Source organism: Triplophysa rosa, linkage group LG9 (genome assembly GCF_024868665.1).
Source record: "Triplophysa rosa linkage group LG9, Trosa_1v2, whole genome shotgun sequence".
NCBI classification, from domain to species: domain Eukaryota; kingdom Metazoa; phylum Chordata; class Actinopteri; order Cypriniformes; family Nemacheilidae; genus Triplophysa; species Triplophysa rosa.
The window spans coordinates 20,935,860-20,953,370 of record NC_079898.1 but is presented as its reverse complement, the minus strand read 5'-3'; the positions used below and the strand labels follow the sequence as shown (position 1 = coordinate 20,953,370).

Here is a 17,511-nt window from a genome sequence, read left to right as displayed (position 1 = left end):
ATAAAATACAGTTTAAAAAGTGAAAGATCGGTGTATCCTCAATACATCTATTTTACAAATAAACACAAGCCATTTCAGTGCTAGCCCCCTCATTATTTTCTTACCAGAAAATCCTTACGTTGAAAGAACTGTCATCGACGTTCCACGGTCATACGTCATCAACCTGCGCCCGTTGGTGAAGATGGCGTCGGTCGATTTAAGAGGTCGTTTATTACTTATTATTCTATTGTTTATTATCATTATTCGAGTATTTAACTGTATTTATTAGTGGTATATCTGTTTAATTGTTGAACTAAACTGTGCATAAAATAGCATCTATCTTATTACCCATCAGCATTGTTGTTTTGGTTCGTTGTACGATGCGCAGTGGTATTTATCAGCGTTGTATGTTTTCTTATGTTTGTTGTATTTCTATATCTTTGCACATAATTAGCATTTTTTATATTTTACAGATAACCTGCTAGGCATCTCGTGGGTAGACAGTGGCTGGGTGCCCATCCTGAACCCCAGCAATGTAGTGGAGTATTTTTCTGAGAGGAGCAACCCTTTCTATGATCGCACCTGCAATAACGAGGTGGTGAAGATGCAGAGATCAACACTGGATCACCTCAAGTAAGCACATTCCACACCTTTAGTAACGTTTTTTTATTATTATTTTGACTATTTTTCACAGTTTAATTTACTAGTAGATAAGATAATTCAGCAGAGCTGAATGATGATGACGACGATGTTTGAATGATCATTGTGTTTTGTGTGTAGTCAGATGGTGGGTGTAGAATATATTTTGCTTCATGCTCAGGAGCCAATTCTGTACATCATAAGAAAGCAACAAAGACAGTCGCCAACACAAGGTAAGTTTTTGCACTGACACGCAGCTGTTTTTCTTTCAACTGTCTGTGTTGCTGTCCTTTTGTTGCATCTACAGCATAACATGAAACTTTGGCAGAGTTGTTTTAATCAGTCATTACAAACCAGAACAGTTTGTTACATTCTGAAAAAGTGGTAAGAGGACAGACTATGTGTTTGGATTTAAATACACAGATAGATTTTGCATAATATGATCAGGGTCCGTTTTGATTTCTTGGTGATTTAAAATGTCTTTTAAATTAATATGTGAGAAGTGAATGATAAAAAAAATGAAATGGTCTGTTTTAATACTTTTCGGTGTTCTGTTTCCTTGTCAATCTTTCTGCAGTGATCCCCCTTGCTGACTACTACATCATAGCTGGAGTGGTGTATCAGGCACCTGACCTCGGATCAGTCATCAATTCCAGAGCGGTGTGTGCATAAATCACATTTATTTACTTGACACATGCACTTACTTTAGTGCAACCTCTTAAACATAAACTTTCAGAACTTTAATATTTGTAACATTCTGATGTGTCTCAGCTTTCGGCAGTTCATGGGATCCAATCAGCGTTTGATGAGGCAATGTCCTTCTGCAGGTACCACCCATCCAAAGGCTACTGGTGGCATTTTAAAGACCAGGAGGAGAAAGGTACACGCATACAGCATTAGGAGTAAGCATTTCTCAAAAAGAACAGCTATACATGTCGAGAGATGTTATATTTGAATGTGTTGTGTTTGTGATAATAGAGAGGGTAAAGCCTAAAACAAAGCGGAAAGAAGAGCCCAGTTCATTGTTCCAGAGGCAAAGAGTTGACACGCTGCTATTGGACTTACGCAATAAATTCCCCCCGACTTTCTATCAGGTATTACGAAGACGCAATAAACATTTCTAACTGTTTTCTGAAAAGTTACACTCATTTGGTCTCTTTCTGTTTCAGCCAAAACCAGGAGAGAAGCCTGTCCCAGGTACACAAACACGCTACAGTCCTACACCCGGTTTCTTTATTCAAATTTCTTGTGAGAAATGAGAATTCATCAACGCGTTGTATTTTCCTGACTTTCCATAGTGGAGGTAAAGAAAGAGCCAGAGGTGCCACAGGAGACAGTAAAGCCACAAGAAGAGAGAGAGACAAAACCTCCAGCCCCACCTGGACCTGCCAGGCCAGCCCCACCTACACCCAACAAACCACCACCTGAGAAACGTGCTCGTCTGCAGTGAATTAAACACACTTGGTACTTCATTAAGTTACCTGCAACACTGATTCAGTGTTTGAAGTACTGCATCAAACAACATCTCAGGACTGTGTTATGGTTACTTTATATCAGTTTGTCTTTTTTTAAAATAGTTTTTGTAATAAGGGAAAAAAGTCTTTATTTTATTGGCTGCATTTCACTGTTAAGGAGTTTATTGTGCCAGGGGCTCAAACTGATGAAGCTGACATTTCATTTGGAAATGAAAATGAATGCTGTTAGTGATCTGGTTTTCTGTGTCTGATTTGTTTTCATGCATATGCTGTACAGATCTTTTACCGATAATTAAAGTTCAGTATTTGCACGTTTTGTTTTACTTGTAAGTGCATAAAATGATCTTTGACAATAACCTCGCCGATAGACATTATGTAGTGCGCAGCGGCCTCTCATGGCGGTACGGAGAAGCGCTTCTTTTGCGCTGCTGAACAAATCCAAACGTGATCTGCTTTTTGTATTCAGTGCATTAAAATAGACCAATAGCGACCAAGTTTAATTTGAGGACAACTGTGTTTGTTCAACAACTGTAACAATTAGCTTGACCCAGTTTCAATCAGCCCTGATCTATTTTTTTCTACGTTACCTGGGTGCGCGCGACATTAATACATAACTAGCCTACACTGGAAATGTTTCGGAAAACATTTCTGACATACCTCCTTTCAAAAATGTTGATTCACAAATGATAACACACGGTCAGCTTATTTAATCATTTTGGAAAACAAAAGTTGTTCTGAAAAAAAACCACAGCTCTTTTAATAGCGTAGATGTTTTTGTTCGTCGATGCTCTCGTTTCGCCGCACAACGGCGCTGCAGAACAACGCGTTTCTCCAGCGTGTTCGACGCTGCTCTCTGCTCGAGACGTACGCGAGTAGGAGGCGCGCAGGGCACGACGGGAAGGGACGCGCAGCGCTGGAGGACCGCAGAGAAGAAGATGGCTACGGCGGAGCACGAAGGGCCAGCGCCGTGCGTCGTACTCCGTGACGGCTAGACAGGGGACGGGGGGTAAAAATGGGGTCGCAGACCCTGCAAATCCTGCGGCAGGGCGTGTGGGCTTCAGTGACGGGCGGATGGTACTATGACCCGCACCAGAACACCTTTGTGAACGCGCTGCACCTTTACCTGTGGCTGCTGCTCCTCTGCCTCCCGTTCACGCTCTACATGGTGAGGGATTCAGTCGTCCGTTTTCCGTTATGTTCGTGTCTCCATTCCTTGCCCTCCGGTCTGCATCCTTGTCCTCTCCATCTCTCTCTTTTCTCAGTATCCCCTTTTTAATGCCTCCTCCTCGCTCCCCCTTCTACTCGTCTTTGTATGGACCTCTCCATCTATCTGTCTATTATCTTCTTTCTCACCTATCATCCCTGCTAAAAAACAATAGAAACCGTCATAGAAATGCTAACGTGTTAGCGGTAATCTTGCGATTTGTATTGGTTTTTAATATAAACTATAATCCCTTCTGTGTCTCCACTGGTATTTGTTGTGTTCTTTTAGTGGGATGGTATCTGGCGGATGGGAACCAATACAACACCATTAAATCCTACTGGAATAAGGCCCAAAACACATTACATAATGGAATTTTGTAATGGTTTTAACGGTAAACCGCTGATGGTTCATTCACAATGATATTTGTAATGGAAATTGTCTTTCAGCAGCATCTTATCTCTTCTTATTTTATCTATCTACAGGATGGAGTCAGCACTACTTTTTGTAATCTGTAGAAATGACAGCTGGGTCAGATCATTTCTGTTATGCGTCGATTGGATTCTCCATTGAGCGTAGTTGCATATTTATGACCTGCTGTCAGATGTTCTCTTTTGGGGTTTGCTAGATTTTTTATACAGATGGAAAACCTGTGACATTATCAGGTTTACATTTTAAAGAGATAGCTCACCCAAAAATGAAAATTCTGTCATCATTTACTCACCCTCAGGTTGTTCTAAACCTGTATATTATATTTCTTTGTTCTGCTGAACACAAAGGGATATATTTGGAAGACTGTCAGTAACCAACCAGATCTCATCCCCTATTTACTGCCGTAGTAGGGAAAATAAAAACCATGACAGTAAATATGGGATGATACTTGTTTGGTTACTGACATTCTTCCAAATATCTTCCTTTGTGTTTAGCAAAACAAATAAATATATACCGGTTTAGAACAACCTCAGGGTGAGTAAATGATGACAGAATTTTCATTTTTGGGTGAACTTTCCCTTTAAGGTCTGACTGCGATCCATATTTTACTTCCCGCACACATCCATTCACCCATCTAGGTATTATTCAGTTACTGTACTTTTATTGCCTTTCAACCACAGCTAAACACTTATCACACAGTTCTACAAAAGTGCCATTTTTACAACAAGCAAGCATTTTATGTTCCTCCCAGCATTTTTTTTACAGGTATTTGATGTCAATCAGGGATATGAGTGTCGGATATGAAGATGTGTCTTTGGGGTTGTGTGGTGCTGGGAGACTAGATTAGAGATTAGAGACACAGATGCCCGTTCAGTGCTAGGTTGTTTATAGCTGCTGCCCTCCCGGTTGTGATTGAAATAAGGCTGCCTCTCTTCATAACCCTGTAACTCTGTATCACAGGCTCCTATATTTATATATTATAAATATATAACAGAAGGATGTTGATAGGGTTGAAACATGAGCGTATCACTGCACCAATGAAACAGATGGGAAAATATTGTGACCCTTAAAGGGACACTCCACCCCAAAATGAAAATTGTGTCATGAATTACTCCCCCCAAGTTGTTCCAAACCTATATAAATTTCTTAGCAACCGACATTTCTAGGACATCATTGACTACCATAGTGGTTAAATAAATTAACAATTTAAATGGTAGTCAAAGGTAGAACTGTTTGTATTCTTAAATTCTTCAAAAAAAACTCTATTCCTACTGGTCAATAGTGTCCCAGAAATGTCAGTTGCTAACATTTTTCCAAATATCTTTCTTTGTGTTCATCAGAACAAAGACATTCATACAGGTTTGGAATTTTCATTTTTGGGTGGAGTATCACTTAAATGTTTAGTTTATATTGTAGACTTGGGGGTTACGATCACACGTAGAAGAACCCGAAATCATAAAAATTGGTTCATTTAAAAAAATCTCACGTTGTTTCTCTCTCTTATTCTCGCTCTCTGTAGGCATTGCCCCCTACCATGGTAATCGTGGGTATCTACTGTGGCGTGATAGCCGGTATGTTCGGACTGCTGAAGGCAGTGAATTACCGCCTGCACACTGCTCTGGATGAAGGTGAGGTGGTAGAGCTGCGTGCCAAAGGAAGTGAGCGGCGGGGTCAGGGGGCGGAGCGTCAACGTGAGGGTACCAACACTCGGCAGGAAGACTCAAACGGCCCTGGGTAAGAATTATTTCTGACCGTGTATGAATGGATTCTATAAGTATTTAACATTATGAATATTAAGAACAGAACATTGAATCGGTTCAGGAAAGGCATTGAGTCAGTTCAGGATTGTTCTGAGTCAGCTCAGAGAGTTTTTATTTCATCTCCGTAAAGTTTTGATTTGAATACATAGCTGGTGCTCAGTGGTAGACATGTTTCTGAGTGCTAATCTGCTGTCATGCTGAATCTATTTATCACCCACTGAGAGAGAGAAAAAGGGGTGAGTTCATCAGGAGAACCAGAATACAACTTTACAGATATATGTACGTAGAGCTGGTGCCCTTGTTTATTAGAGCCAGAAAGAGTCTGGAAACTATCAGAGGTGAAAAAATGGTTGATGGTGCACATTTTCTACGAGAGCAAGCATTGCTGACAGAGTCAGAACACACTTACTCAAATCATGAACCAAGCATTTTGGTGACCCGTTTTTACATACTACACCTTTTTATGCGTTAGACCACAAACATGTTTTTGCACATTTGTATGTGTACGTAAGAGTGAAGAGGTTTTTAAATGGAGAAACCATGACACACACACATCTGGTGGGACATTCCTGGTTGTCTGGGTCAGTGCGAGGTAAGACGGGACTAATTGGGTAAATGTATGCTATTTCTGCTCAGAGGCCCTGAGCTGCAGAGCTCATGTGACCCTTATTCATCCACCGATATGATTCTGCTGAACGATAGCATAGAAACCTTTTATAGGAGCGTTATGATGTCATTACCAGTAATGTCATAAAATAAATGACACGTTATAGATCTAGCCAGTCTCTGTGTTTAAAGTATGACTACACTCATATTATCTTGAAGGGATAGTTCACCCCAAAAATCTATCATTTCTTCACCCTCATTTCAATTCAAAACCTGTATGAATTTCTTCTGTGGTACACAAAAGAAGATATTTTGAGAGATGGCTCAGTAGTTTTGTGTCCAAACAGAGGAAGTCAATGTGGGCCAGTGTTGTTTGGTTACCAACATTCTTCAGAAAATCTTTTTTGTTCTTCAGAAGAAAGTCAGAAGTAAATTATTTTAATTTTTTAGGTGAATGATCCCTTTAAATCTTTAAAACTGAGTAAAGTATTCCCAGAAGTCTACATTCGGTCAGGGGCTCAGCTCACAAACGGTGGCAGGCCCGGCTCGGTTCATGAATATTAATTATGTGATGTGATGGTGACCCTAAATGATTTTCTGAAAGGCATATGTGGGTTGGTGAGCCTTGGTATGTATGTGGGATTATCATTTCTCACAGATTGGTGTTATGCGCCGGCCACAATTGTTTTTCCTTCTGTGTCAAAATAATCCTCTTTAAAATGTTATGCTTATCTACCAATATTAGTCATTCTTAAAATTGATATCTGCTAAATGACCGGCAGATATCAGACACTAGATATCGTCTCCTTTGCGCTGGCGCCCAATCTGCTGCGGGTTTGATCATAAATGACATCATTAACGTCCTGTAGCCCTCAGGACTGTTCCTCTGTTAGTGTGTTGCTAGGTAACTAACCTTCCTCTCTCTTTCTGTGTGTGTGTGTCTGCAGGGATCCGGGAGGTGGAATAGAGATGTCTGATTTTCCACGAGAGGAGACGCCACCGGTCGACTGTAGTTCACGAAACTCATATGTAGGGATGGACTCCAGCCATCAGGTCTGTTACCTGTTGCTACATTGCTTGAGCATTGCCTTTGCACTGCAAAGGTCATGGGTTACTGATGAAAGTGTGTAGTCCCATAATTGGGTAAAGTCTGCAATCCCATAAACTAACAGGGATAATTTTTAGCTGAATGAAGTTGTTTTTTTGGACTGTCTGGCTTTTAAAGGGACAGTTCAAACAAAAATAAAAATTCTGTCTTCATTTACTCACCCTCGAGTTGTTCCAAATCTGTATAAATTTCTTTGTTCTGACGGACACAGAAAGATATTTGGAAGAATGCTTGTAACCAAACAGTTCTTGGACACCATTGACTACCATATAGTCAATAACAACTTGAGGGTGAGTAAATGAAGACAGACTTTTCATTTTTAGGTGAACTGTTCCTTTGAGGACAGCACTGCAGTCAATGCAGCTGATATTATAAATGGTGAAAAATCTCAAGGGTGTTCTGGATTAATACTGTTTGTCCCATACTGTGTATGTGTGTTAGATCAGAAGCTGTTGGTTGAATTAAAGTCATAAACCAGAAACTCTGAAAACTGTAAACAAGATATAATTGCTTCAGTTGTGTCATGTGACTAAATTAGTTACTGTGTGTGTGCCAAATTAGTAACAGTGACGGGAAGTCACAAACATCATGTAAGTGACTCACTGCAGCTTGTTTCATTGATCTCTCTCTTGCTCTCTCTCTCTTTACAGATAACATCCCACGGTGGCCCAGTCACAACAAAACGTGAGGCTTTCATCTTTTGGCTGTTTGTTTCTGCCTTAACCCATAGAAAAAAACCCAAACCTATATGACCTAATTTATTTTGTATGGCACAGAATAAGATATTTTGTTTTTGATCTTTCCTTTGTTAAATTTACATACTTACATAAATGAACACATGGTATATTAGAAAACATTATTTAACTTTACACTTGGAAATGGAGGCGAAAATGCAGAATTCTAACGTTTTCAACTGTGAGATTTTGGACTGTCTTATCAACTTTTTTTATGGATATGAACTGTTGTAAACTATCAGTGCTGAAGTTTACGTAAGCAGCACTGCAGTGTAACTGCAGCACCATATGCACATAAAATCTTCACACTGACAGTGCTTCTGCCGCATAACAGAATCACAGCTCTATACAGAACATAAAGAGAGTTTTGCATCAGGTCTTTTTTAAACAATAGGTTCGTAGTTTGCACCATTACATGTAGCAAAAGACTGTGTCTGTAAATTGGTCTCCAGAGCATTTTTTTATGTTTTCTGCTGAGTTCAGCAAAGTAGCTGGTCTTCTTCACTACCGCACTGCACACGTAAATACCGTAACCTGTTAATATGAGCACAGCTTACAGAGCTTTGAGAGACGGGCCTGACATTTCAGCAGAAAAAATACAGGTTGTTCCCTAGAAGTTTTATGACTTTATAAGTTTTTGCAAACTGAAAAGGCACATAAGAGTGAGACAGGTGTATTGGGGCTATAAATAGAAGCGTTTCAAATCAGAGAGATGAGGTTTTGCATACAGAAGTGATGTGTCAGAGGGTCTGGAGTACTGCAGGCACAGGTTAGCTCAGGCATGTCTTTGGATTAGGATGACATTGTGTGTGTAAGAGAGAGAGGGTTTGAGGATGAGTTGAGTCAATATGAAACTTTGTGTCTCTTCGCAGGAGCAGGAGTTGGAAAGATTCCTGATGACATCAGCTTGAGTTTGGCTCCAAGCTGCAGTCAGGACCAAGGTATGAATCTTAAATAACAGTGTACAGCATAATGTAATGCAAATTAGCCTGCAGAAACTGTAAACAAAGTTTAATATTGATCTCATTAAAAAAAGTCACCGTATGTGACGACATCTGCATTTTTACTCTAAACTGGTTAAAGGGGCATTATATGAGTTTCTCAGAGTCACAGACACGTCGTATAACATATATTTGTCCTGAGCAGAAGTGAGACTCTGCTGTCAGATTCTTTTCTTAGTTTCTATCTGACTGTGGTTTTGTTTAACTGGAAACTACAAAACCTCTAATATAAAGCTTTGCACTGTCTCTCCAAACCAAAAGGTCCAGTATAAAGGCTTTTTGTGAGCGATGAGATGGTCATTAGTTAAAAAAGTACACAGAAAGGTTATGTCAGCACTGCATTCTGGCTCAGACTTTTTAAAGCACATAAGTAATGACCTCCTGGACAGTGTGGTTTTTGTGAAAGTTGAATAGTGTGCACTATGTAGATCTAATTGAGTTTGACAGATGACTGCATCTACTTTTAACACTTCATCAGTGTTCAGGAAAGTGTGTGTTTATTCTGTCAAAAAGTGATTTTTTTTCTCTTATTATTTTGGTAACTGGTGTGTCCTAGACTCAAATCAAGCAATCTATCCCAATGTAAAAAAGTGTTAAAGTGATAGTTCACCCAAAAATAAACATTCTGTCATCATTTACTCACCATCTTGTCAATTCAAGTCAATACAATTCTGTATGAACACAAAATAAGATATTTTAAAGAATAATGCTAACTGACCCCCATTCACTTGCATTGGTTTTCTGTCCATACAATAGAAGTGCACGGGGTCCACATGGATTAAAGTTCTCCGTCGCTACGACGGATTTCCGTCAATTGCAGAGTTCCAGCCTGTCCTTAATGTCTTACATTCACTTTTCATAATGTTGTTAACCCTTTGTAGCGTACGATCACACCTGTGTGATTAGAACATTCAGCGCTTTGGCTGGCACTGAGCCAGATACAGATTCAGTCACATATCACAACTGTGCAGTGCTTTCAACCACATAATGTTTAATTTAGCCTTCAGACATATACACGTGCCTACAAGCACAAAATACATTTAGAGATTGCATAATACACGCTGATGTCTATGGAAGCGGCAATAACAATCTCCTCAAATGTAATTTGACGGATGTGTTTTATTCAGATCAGACACAGTATCTGCAATTTAAGCAGTTGTTAAGATCACTCAATTCTTCTACCAGTTCACCAGGCACTTACGTTTGTGTTTTTAAGAGAAGTGGATGAATTCACGTGATGTAAATCTGACAGATCTCAGACCACGGCAGAAACAAACATGGCGGCGCCCGCTTATAGCTCAACTAAAGCGATCATTATAAAAGTGTTTAAAGAACAAAACACATTCACATGCACATATTTGACAATCGGAATGTCAGATATTTCATGACATACTTAAAAGTTTGTGAATTTTTTTGAGTAAAAAAGAAAAATTATGTAAAAGCAATGCATCAGTCATACAGCTGCTGTGGCTCTGCGGTGTGTCACGTGATAAGCAGTGCCGCGTCGCTATGGAAATGTTAAAGTGATAGGCTAGCTTCTTAACGGTCGCCTTGGGAAAGCTAGTCAAACACTGTAACTAGTCAAACACTGAAACTAGTCATGTAGCTTGTCAAACACTGAAACGGGTGTCAGTTGTAGCCAAGCTTCAGGAATATGGTTTCACAGCCAAAAGGCAGAAAAAGTGAAAAGCACTCTGGAGACAAATACAAACGACATTTTTGGTCTTTCGTGGTTTTTTTATTTTGTTCTTTTTTCTGTTAATTATTAAGAGTTTCAGAAAACATTGTTTGGTCTTATAAGATACGATGCACTGAAAAGTTATAGATGGTTGATTATTTGTCTAGGTAAGTATATTTTTTTCATAGATTAAAAATAGCTTTTAAAATACGCAAATTGGCAATACTATGTAAAGTGGTTCAAAACACGGTTTTGGTCAAAGGAATATGACTTGGCTTGAAAAAAAATAAGTCAGAAGAATTTTTTTCACTTTAATCCATGGGTCCAGTGCTGTTCGGTTACCATCTTGCTTCAAAATATCTTCTTTTGTGTTCTGCGAAATAAAGGAAGTCATAAAGGTTTGAAATGACAAGAAGGTGAGTAAATGATGACAGAATTTTCATTTTTGGGTGAACTATCACTTTAACATGCATTAAGTTAAATGTGAATAAGCACGTTTAAGTAAAGCATTTTTTTTCTTAAACTATGTTTGTTAATCCCTCTTTAGATTTGATGTCAGACCCAAAGATGTTCTGCCTCGTATCCAACGACTCTTTCGCCTCCATGCAGCCATCAACCTCACTGGCTCAAGACCTCTATGGCTCCACCCCCCACCCATTCAGCCAGTCACTATCCTCATGCGATACAGAAATCACTGCCCATCTTTCCACCCACTCACAATCCTTCCGTAAAGAGTCGTCTCGTCCACGCGGATTGCCTCGCACCTCAAGCTCTGCTGGGTCTGCTTTTCCAGATCCTTCGATGCCTGAGTTCAGCCTGTTTCCTCCACCACGCAGAGGAGGACTGGATCCCGTGTGCGAAATGGAGGCCTCCAAGTCACACAAGGCGACGGAGAGCTCCGAGCAGCCAGACTCCAGAACTCCTAGCACTTCAGGAACGGTATGTCACAGTTCGTCTCAGAAAGAGTGCCGCAGGATATCACGGTCCGTCTCCCGGGAAGAGGAGTGTCCGGGGGAAGGGGGGTCTGGTCTGTACCAATCAGGGGCTATTCAAGGGGGTCGGGCAAGAAAAGGTGGACGGAGTGCCGAAAGTTTGCTGAGTTTAAGCACACGCAGTAGCGGCTCCACCGAGAGCTACTGTAGTGGAACGGACAGGGATACTAACAGCACCCTGAGCAGCCTACACAGTGAGCAGACCAGCTCTACACACGTGGAGAGCCTGCTGTCACTGTCTGGGGACGAGAAAGTGATGTCAGGACACGGTGATCCACGGAACTCTAATGTGGCCTCTGGGGAGGCTAATAAAAATCCCCATGCCAATGAACTCGCCACTAAACTGCCCTCCGTTGATGTCCCCAACTCCTCCAATTCAGAAGGCCAAAAGGAGGAGGGGACTCAGGAGGCGGGGTCAAGGACTAGCGCAGATGTCTCTGCTGTCAACACCCACCAGCACAAAGAGGCGGAGCCAGACAAAGTGCGACCCAAAACGGGCAATCTTATTCACAGGGCTGCCTCTTCGTCCGGCGCAAGCCGCAGCGGTCGCCGACGGAACGGTAAGCAGCGCGCAAGCAGTTTTGACGCCAGCAGGCACCGGGAATACATTTGCGGGCGTGGCCTGGCAAAGCCTCGCTCGGCAGTGTTCGTGAAAGGAGAAGAAGACTCCAGCGACCAGAGTGAACTTAGTTGTGCCTCCAGCCTGCACTCCACCCACCAGCTCAGCACAGACTCCTCATCCAGCACACCCCACTCATGCCCCTCTCCCGAGGATCGCCGCACCACCCTGCGGGCCAAAATGCACAGTGCGCAAAGCCACAGACAGAAGGATAAGGAAAAAGAAAGAGAGAAGGAAAAGGGAAAACGCAGAGCTTCACGTCGCACTCCTAGTACGGGCAGCGCTAAAACGCACGCCCGGGTTTTGAGCCTGGACAGCAGCACGACGGCTTGCCTTAATGACTCCCATCTTTTGGGGGCGCCAGCGAGTTCCAGACCCCTTACGACCTCCAAGTCAGACTTGGAGGCAAAAGAGGGTGAGGTGTTGGATGCAGCGTCGCTACTGGGAAGAGCTTCTCAACTTGAGTCAGTGACCCGGTCCAGAAACAGCCTGCCTTGTCCTATTACCCTGAGTCACACACAAGACCCAGCGACAGGATCACGTGGTAAGCACGCGCGCACACACACACACCCCTGTGCTACTTTTACTGTAGTGAGTGCTTGTACATGCACTTATTCATTAAAGTCTGTGAGGTCAAGTACTGATGTCATGGTGAAGTCATGCGAAGGGTGAGACATTTAGGTTTACCAGTTTATGTTATTATTGCAGTGTTCGTTCTTGGGTGAACTGATCCTTTAAGGTCTAGATTGAGAGTTTTTTGACAGAACATGTTATGTAGCCATTAGACATATGCCCGGTTAACCGAAAATATATATCACGTGATTAATGCACAACTTGTGAGTGAAGTACGGTAAAATGCTGCTGCAGCCGAAAGCCAGAGGGCGCTCTTGTGTAGAAACTCCAAATACGCACTGCAGAAGAAGACCATAACACACGTAGTAGTAGGAAATGCCTAAGGACGTGTTTTTATCATCGATCCTCAAGCCTCATCAGGTATTTTTATGATAATAAAGTAGGGATGTAACGATTCACTCAGCTCACGATGCGATGCGAGTCACGATTCTGATCTCACGATGCGATTTATTCACGATTTACTCACGATTTATTTTTACAAAATGAGTTGAAACAAATTAGAAATGAACAACTTCCCTTGCATTATTTCTTAAATGTTTCACGTTTCTTTGTATAATAAAATAATGTTTTATTTCAAATAACAAAACTAAACTGCAATTTTATAACAAATTAATAATAAAAAAGTCTCTTTAATATAAACAAACTAATACTGTCTGAGCTTTTCTTGTATTTTTTTGCATTTAAGAAATATCAGCATGTCCACGTTTAGATTTGCAGTGAAAATAGCGGCCCCTGCTGTTCAAAAAATGTATTGCAATTCAGTTCACACCTCAACCGATTTGAATCGTCACTCATTATAACCGATTTTCAACCGGCTCACGGTGAATCGTTACATCCCTATAATAAAGTATATTTATAATGATCATGTTTGACGGGTGTTGCTTTTTCAAATGCACGTTATAAGCGACTCAAACTCGCACTGCTTTTATATCGAGCTGCTTTTATATCGAGCAGCATTTCTACTGATCTCAGAGCCATGCTTCACGGACAAGCTACGCATCAATAAAATAAACAATACCTTGCATTATCGCAGCCAGCTCGGTTTCAGCAGGATTTGGTGGTAACCGCGGTTAACCGGGCACATGTCTAGTAGCCATCACGTAACAAGCTTGTTGCTTGGAAGCATGAAGTTAACGCAACATTTGGCCGATGCAGCTGTGACCAACAAACCCCTGCAGAATTAATGAAATGTTGCTCTGGCAGCCTGTTGAATCTACATTAGAGAGATCTACAGGGTTAATGGACTCATCGGCTCTGTAGAGAGACCTTGTAGTGTGTTTTTTTGTAGCTCATTGTTAGTGCATTGCATTTGAAGTGCAAATGTTGTGGGTTTGTCCGCAGAGCACAAATAATGATATGACAGACTTAATGTATACGGATAAAATATTTGGATAAAATTGTCTGACACACTAATGTATGCATTAGTGTGTGTCTTTGTGTGTATGTGTATTTGAAAGAAAAATATTACTCTTGATAAAGGAACAGTTCCCCCAAGAACGAAAATTCGGTCTTTATTTACTAACCCTCAAGTTGTTCCAAATCTGTATAAATTTATTTTCTTGGTCACCATTAGTAGGATCTGTTGAACGTTCTGTTGAACACAAAAGAAGATATTATGAAGAATGTAGGAAAGCAAACCATTCTGGAACACTTTTGATTACCATTGTAATTTGTCCTACTATGGTAGTCAATGGTGGCCAAGAACTGTCTGGTTACAAGCATTCTTCCAAATATCTTTCTCTGTGCTCAGCCAAACAAAGAGATTTATACCGATTTGAAACAACTCGAGGGTGAGTAAAAGATGACAGAATGTCTATTTTTGAGTGAACTGTCCCTTTACGATGGCGTAAAGCTGACTCAAAACGAGTCGTTGTTTTGGCAGAATTTGTCAAACTAACCAACAGTTTTTGCTGAAATCTCACCTCCTCCGTCACCATCAGATTATAAATAAAAGTGACAGACCAAACAATGTTCATATTGCACATTTTGGTGGCAAATCAATGTAATGTAAGATTGGGTGAAATAAGAACAGGACTACTGCACAAACATGCAGAACTGTAGTAGACAGAATATAATTATATGAATACAATTAATAGTGTTATTTATCCTGTGTAACACTGACAAACTAGGTACTTATAAAAAATAATGAAAAATCTAAAGTAGACAAAGTTAGTTTTTTTCCATGGAAAATGATCAAGTTACATAACCTCCTGAATCTGTATGTGTTTGCTTTGACACTATTGGTTAATAATTAGTTCCTGTTCTCCCTCTTCCTCTGTGTTTGTTTGTCTGAAAGCACAAAAGTGTGAGATACATTGGGGCATATTTGTATGTCTGCTTGTTTAGAGGGTTTGAATTCTTGGCTTTTTTATGATGTGTGCTTTACTTTTGTGAAAAGACCAGCAGCACTAGTGTTTGGTCATGATTTCTTTGTCCTATTACCCACAAAATAGCTGAATCTGAAAAACATGTTTAAGGCCCTTCTGGTCCAGTGTCAGCTTGTTTAAACTTTGTTCTAGTAATAAAGTTTTACTTCAGCGATGAATCATCAGTTCAGACACATCAGGGACAAAGTTCACACGTCGCTTCAGTCCAGTGCGCAATTGCTTTTTGCGTCTATGATCCCACAATTCATTTGAAAATAAACGTGTAAGTAACCTGAAATAATAAAAGTTATTGTTAAGCACTTCTTGTTTGAAAGAGCTCCGAGCAGAAAGACAACAGTATGTAGGAATATGGCAAACTCCTTTTAACATGTTTAGCCAATAACATGCTTTTGTCACCGATAATTTGAGAAATGTTTTACTTGCATAATACATTGTGATAAAAATGTAAACATAAATATGTTTCTTCAAATGTTGAATATTGTATTAAAGCAACACTTTGTAGTTTTTCGACCTTAAAATAATGTCTCAAAAATTATTTTAGTGGTAGAACCACAAATTCCACTGCCGCTGATACCTAAGCAGCCTCAGAGCGGCTACAACCACACTCTGTAAGTTCTGTGTTTGGGTCGGTTCACACAGCCCTGCCCATGCCCAGCCTGCGGAAGAGTTTCCAAACGACGTTTCTGCATTAGTTTCATCGTTTCGGTTCCTTCAGCTTAGTGAACAAATTCACGTGTATTGCGCTGCCCATGGGGAAGCTTATATAGCAACAGTATATACGACACTAGTAACAGACAATTGCGCTTATCAACCACATGGGGGAACCCGTGAGCAAATGCTCCAAAGTGTTGCTTTAATTTGTATTAGCATCTCTTGACATTCTTACAAGCTGAAGGGCTTTGTAATAGATCACTACCTCTCTCTCCTCACAGCAGCTCCAGTAAATGATGACACTGTCACTTTCCGCCGCGAGCGAAGTACGTTCCGTCGACAAGCTGTGCGAAGACGGCACAACGCAGGGAGTAACTCCACTCCCCCCGCCTCTCTCATCGGATCTCCGCTCAGGTACGGCTCACCTGGAGAATCACATTCAGAATCGCTCTTTTGAGGAGCTCACCTGTCCTGGTGTCCTTTGCACCTTTTCTCTCCACTTTACTTGCAAATTTTAACCGTAATTTATGCACTATTCCAGGGCACTGAATGAAAATTTTAATCCCACCGCATTTGCTTACTCCTCACAATTGACTCTCTGCCTCATACTACTTTTGCAAACAGTCCTTGCAAACAGCTTACATTTCTTATTATCTACTTAAATCATGGTAAATGTTGTATACTGTTATCTCTATCTAGTGGGATTTTTATGTTTGATACAAGCTCAAATAAAATGTGTGTTTTTTTATTTTAGTTTTTGTTGAAATGTATTTAGTCTGATTTTGGAGGTTTCTCTATATTATAGTTAATGAAATTAATTTGATTTTTAATTGTGTCCATGCAGAAATAGTGAAAACAATTTCAAAATCTCTCTTGCTTTTCTGGCAGTGAAATCTGAACACTCGCCCTGTTCTATTCCCGTTCAACACCCCTCTCATTTTACACTTCCTGTCCATCTTTCATAATGCCTCCAGGAGTCCCCCACCACCTCCTTTCTCTCTAAAATGTGACCTTGAAACATCTCATTCTGTTTTTGTCTGTCATGTTTCATCTCCAGTCTGCAGGAGGCTCTGAGTCAGGTATCTCAAGCCTCAGGGTCACAGGTCAGAGGTCAGCCATCCCGCACGCCGTCTCAGGTGACGGTATTGAGCACTAGCGCCTCCCTGCTGGTCAGGAATGGAAGTGCGCAGCTGGAGGGCTGTCCAGATAAGGCCTCCACTGTGGGTGTGGCCAGCCTGCAGGATGATTTTGGTATGCACATCATTGAGTCGTCTGCAGATGTCTGTTATAGTTACGTGCTGTTTGTCTCACCAGTGTATCACACCTGTTTTTTGTGTGACCCCTGACCTCGTGTGTTTGTGTGACTTAGGGAAGCTGACCCCACCTCTTTATGAGGTCGGAGAATGTGACATGTCCCTGGTGAACTTTGAACCCGCAACCAGGCGAGCCTCCAACAACCTCTGGTGAGTTATAGTACATACACAGACAAAACCCAGAATCCTTGCTGATTTTCCAGATTCATTCTAGAACACCACAGAATGTCTCTCTCTCTCTCTCTCTCTCTCTCTCTCTCTCTCTCTCTCTCTCTCTCTCCTCTCACTCTCTCTACTCATTTT

At 41.0% G+C, this 17,511-nt stretch overlaps 2 protein-coding genes across 8 annotated transcripts in view; both read left to right on the top strand.

The window, feature by feature from the left end:
* The first annotated feature begins 128 nt into the window (after positions 1 to 128).
* On the top strand, positions 129 to 2,404 carry med6 (mediator complex subunit 6). The gene is made up of 8 exons (XM_057341999.1): positions 129 to 203; positions 453 to 612; positions 760 to 851; positions 1,196 to 1,278; positions 1,390 to 1,498; positions 1,597 to 1,712; positions 1,788 to 1,815; positions 1,917 to 2,404. The coding sequence occupies exons 1-8, from the start codon at positions 182 to 184 to the stop codon at positions 2,066 to 2,068; spliced, it is 762 nt and encodes a 253-aa protein (XP_057197982.1). The 5' UTR covers positions 129 to 181; the 3' UTR covers positions 2,069 to 2,404.
* A 592-nt stretch (positions 2,405 to 2,996) lies between these two features.
* The window catches only part of pcnx1 (pecanex 1), a 25,014-nt gene continuing 10,499 nt past the window's right edge, over positions 2,997 to 17,511 (top strand). For 3 of the 7 annotated variants that reach the window (XM_057341802.1, XM_057341799.1, XM_057341800.1), the window contains exons 1-9: positions 2,998 to 3,258; positions 5,246 to 5,460; positions 7,040 to 7,145; positions 7,851 to 7,884; positions 8,807 to 8,875; positions 11,161 to 12,768; positions 16,177 to 16,309; positions 16,953 to 17,146; positions 17,265 to 17,358. In XM_057341802.1, the coding sequence (XP_057197785.1) occupies positions 3,106 to 3,258; positions 5,246 to 5,460; positions 7,040 to 7,145; positions 7,851 to 7,884; positions 8,807 to 8,875; positions 11,161 to 12,768; positions 16,177 to 16,309; positions 16,953 to 17,146; positions 17,265 to 17,358 (2,606 nt within the window). In that variant the 5' untranslated portion in view covers positions 2,998 to 3,105. Of the gene's footprint in view, positions 3,259 to 5,245; positions 5,461 to 7,039; positions 7,146 to 7,850; positions 7,885 to 8,806; positions 8,876 to 11,160; positions 12,769 to 16,176; positions 16,310 to 16,952; positions 17,147 to 17,264; positions 17,359 to 17,511 lie in introns of all 7 variants that reach the window. The other 4 variants (XM_057341797.1, XM_057341803.1, XM_057341798.1 and 1 more) reach the window with 3 other exon arrangements.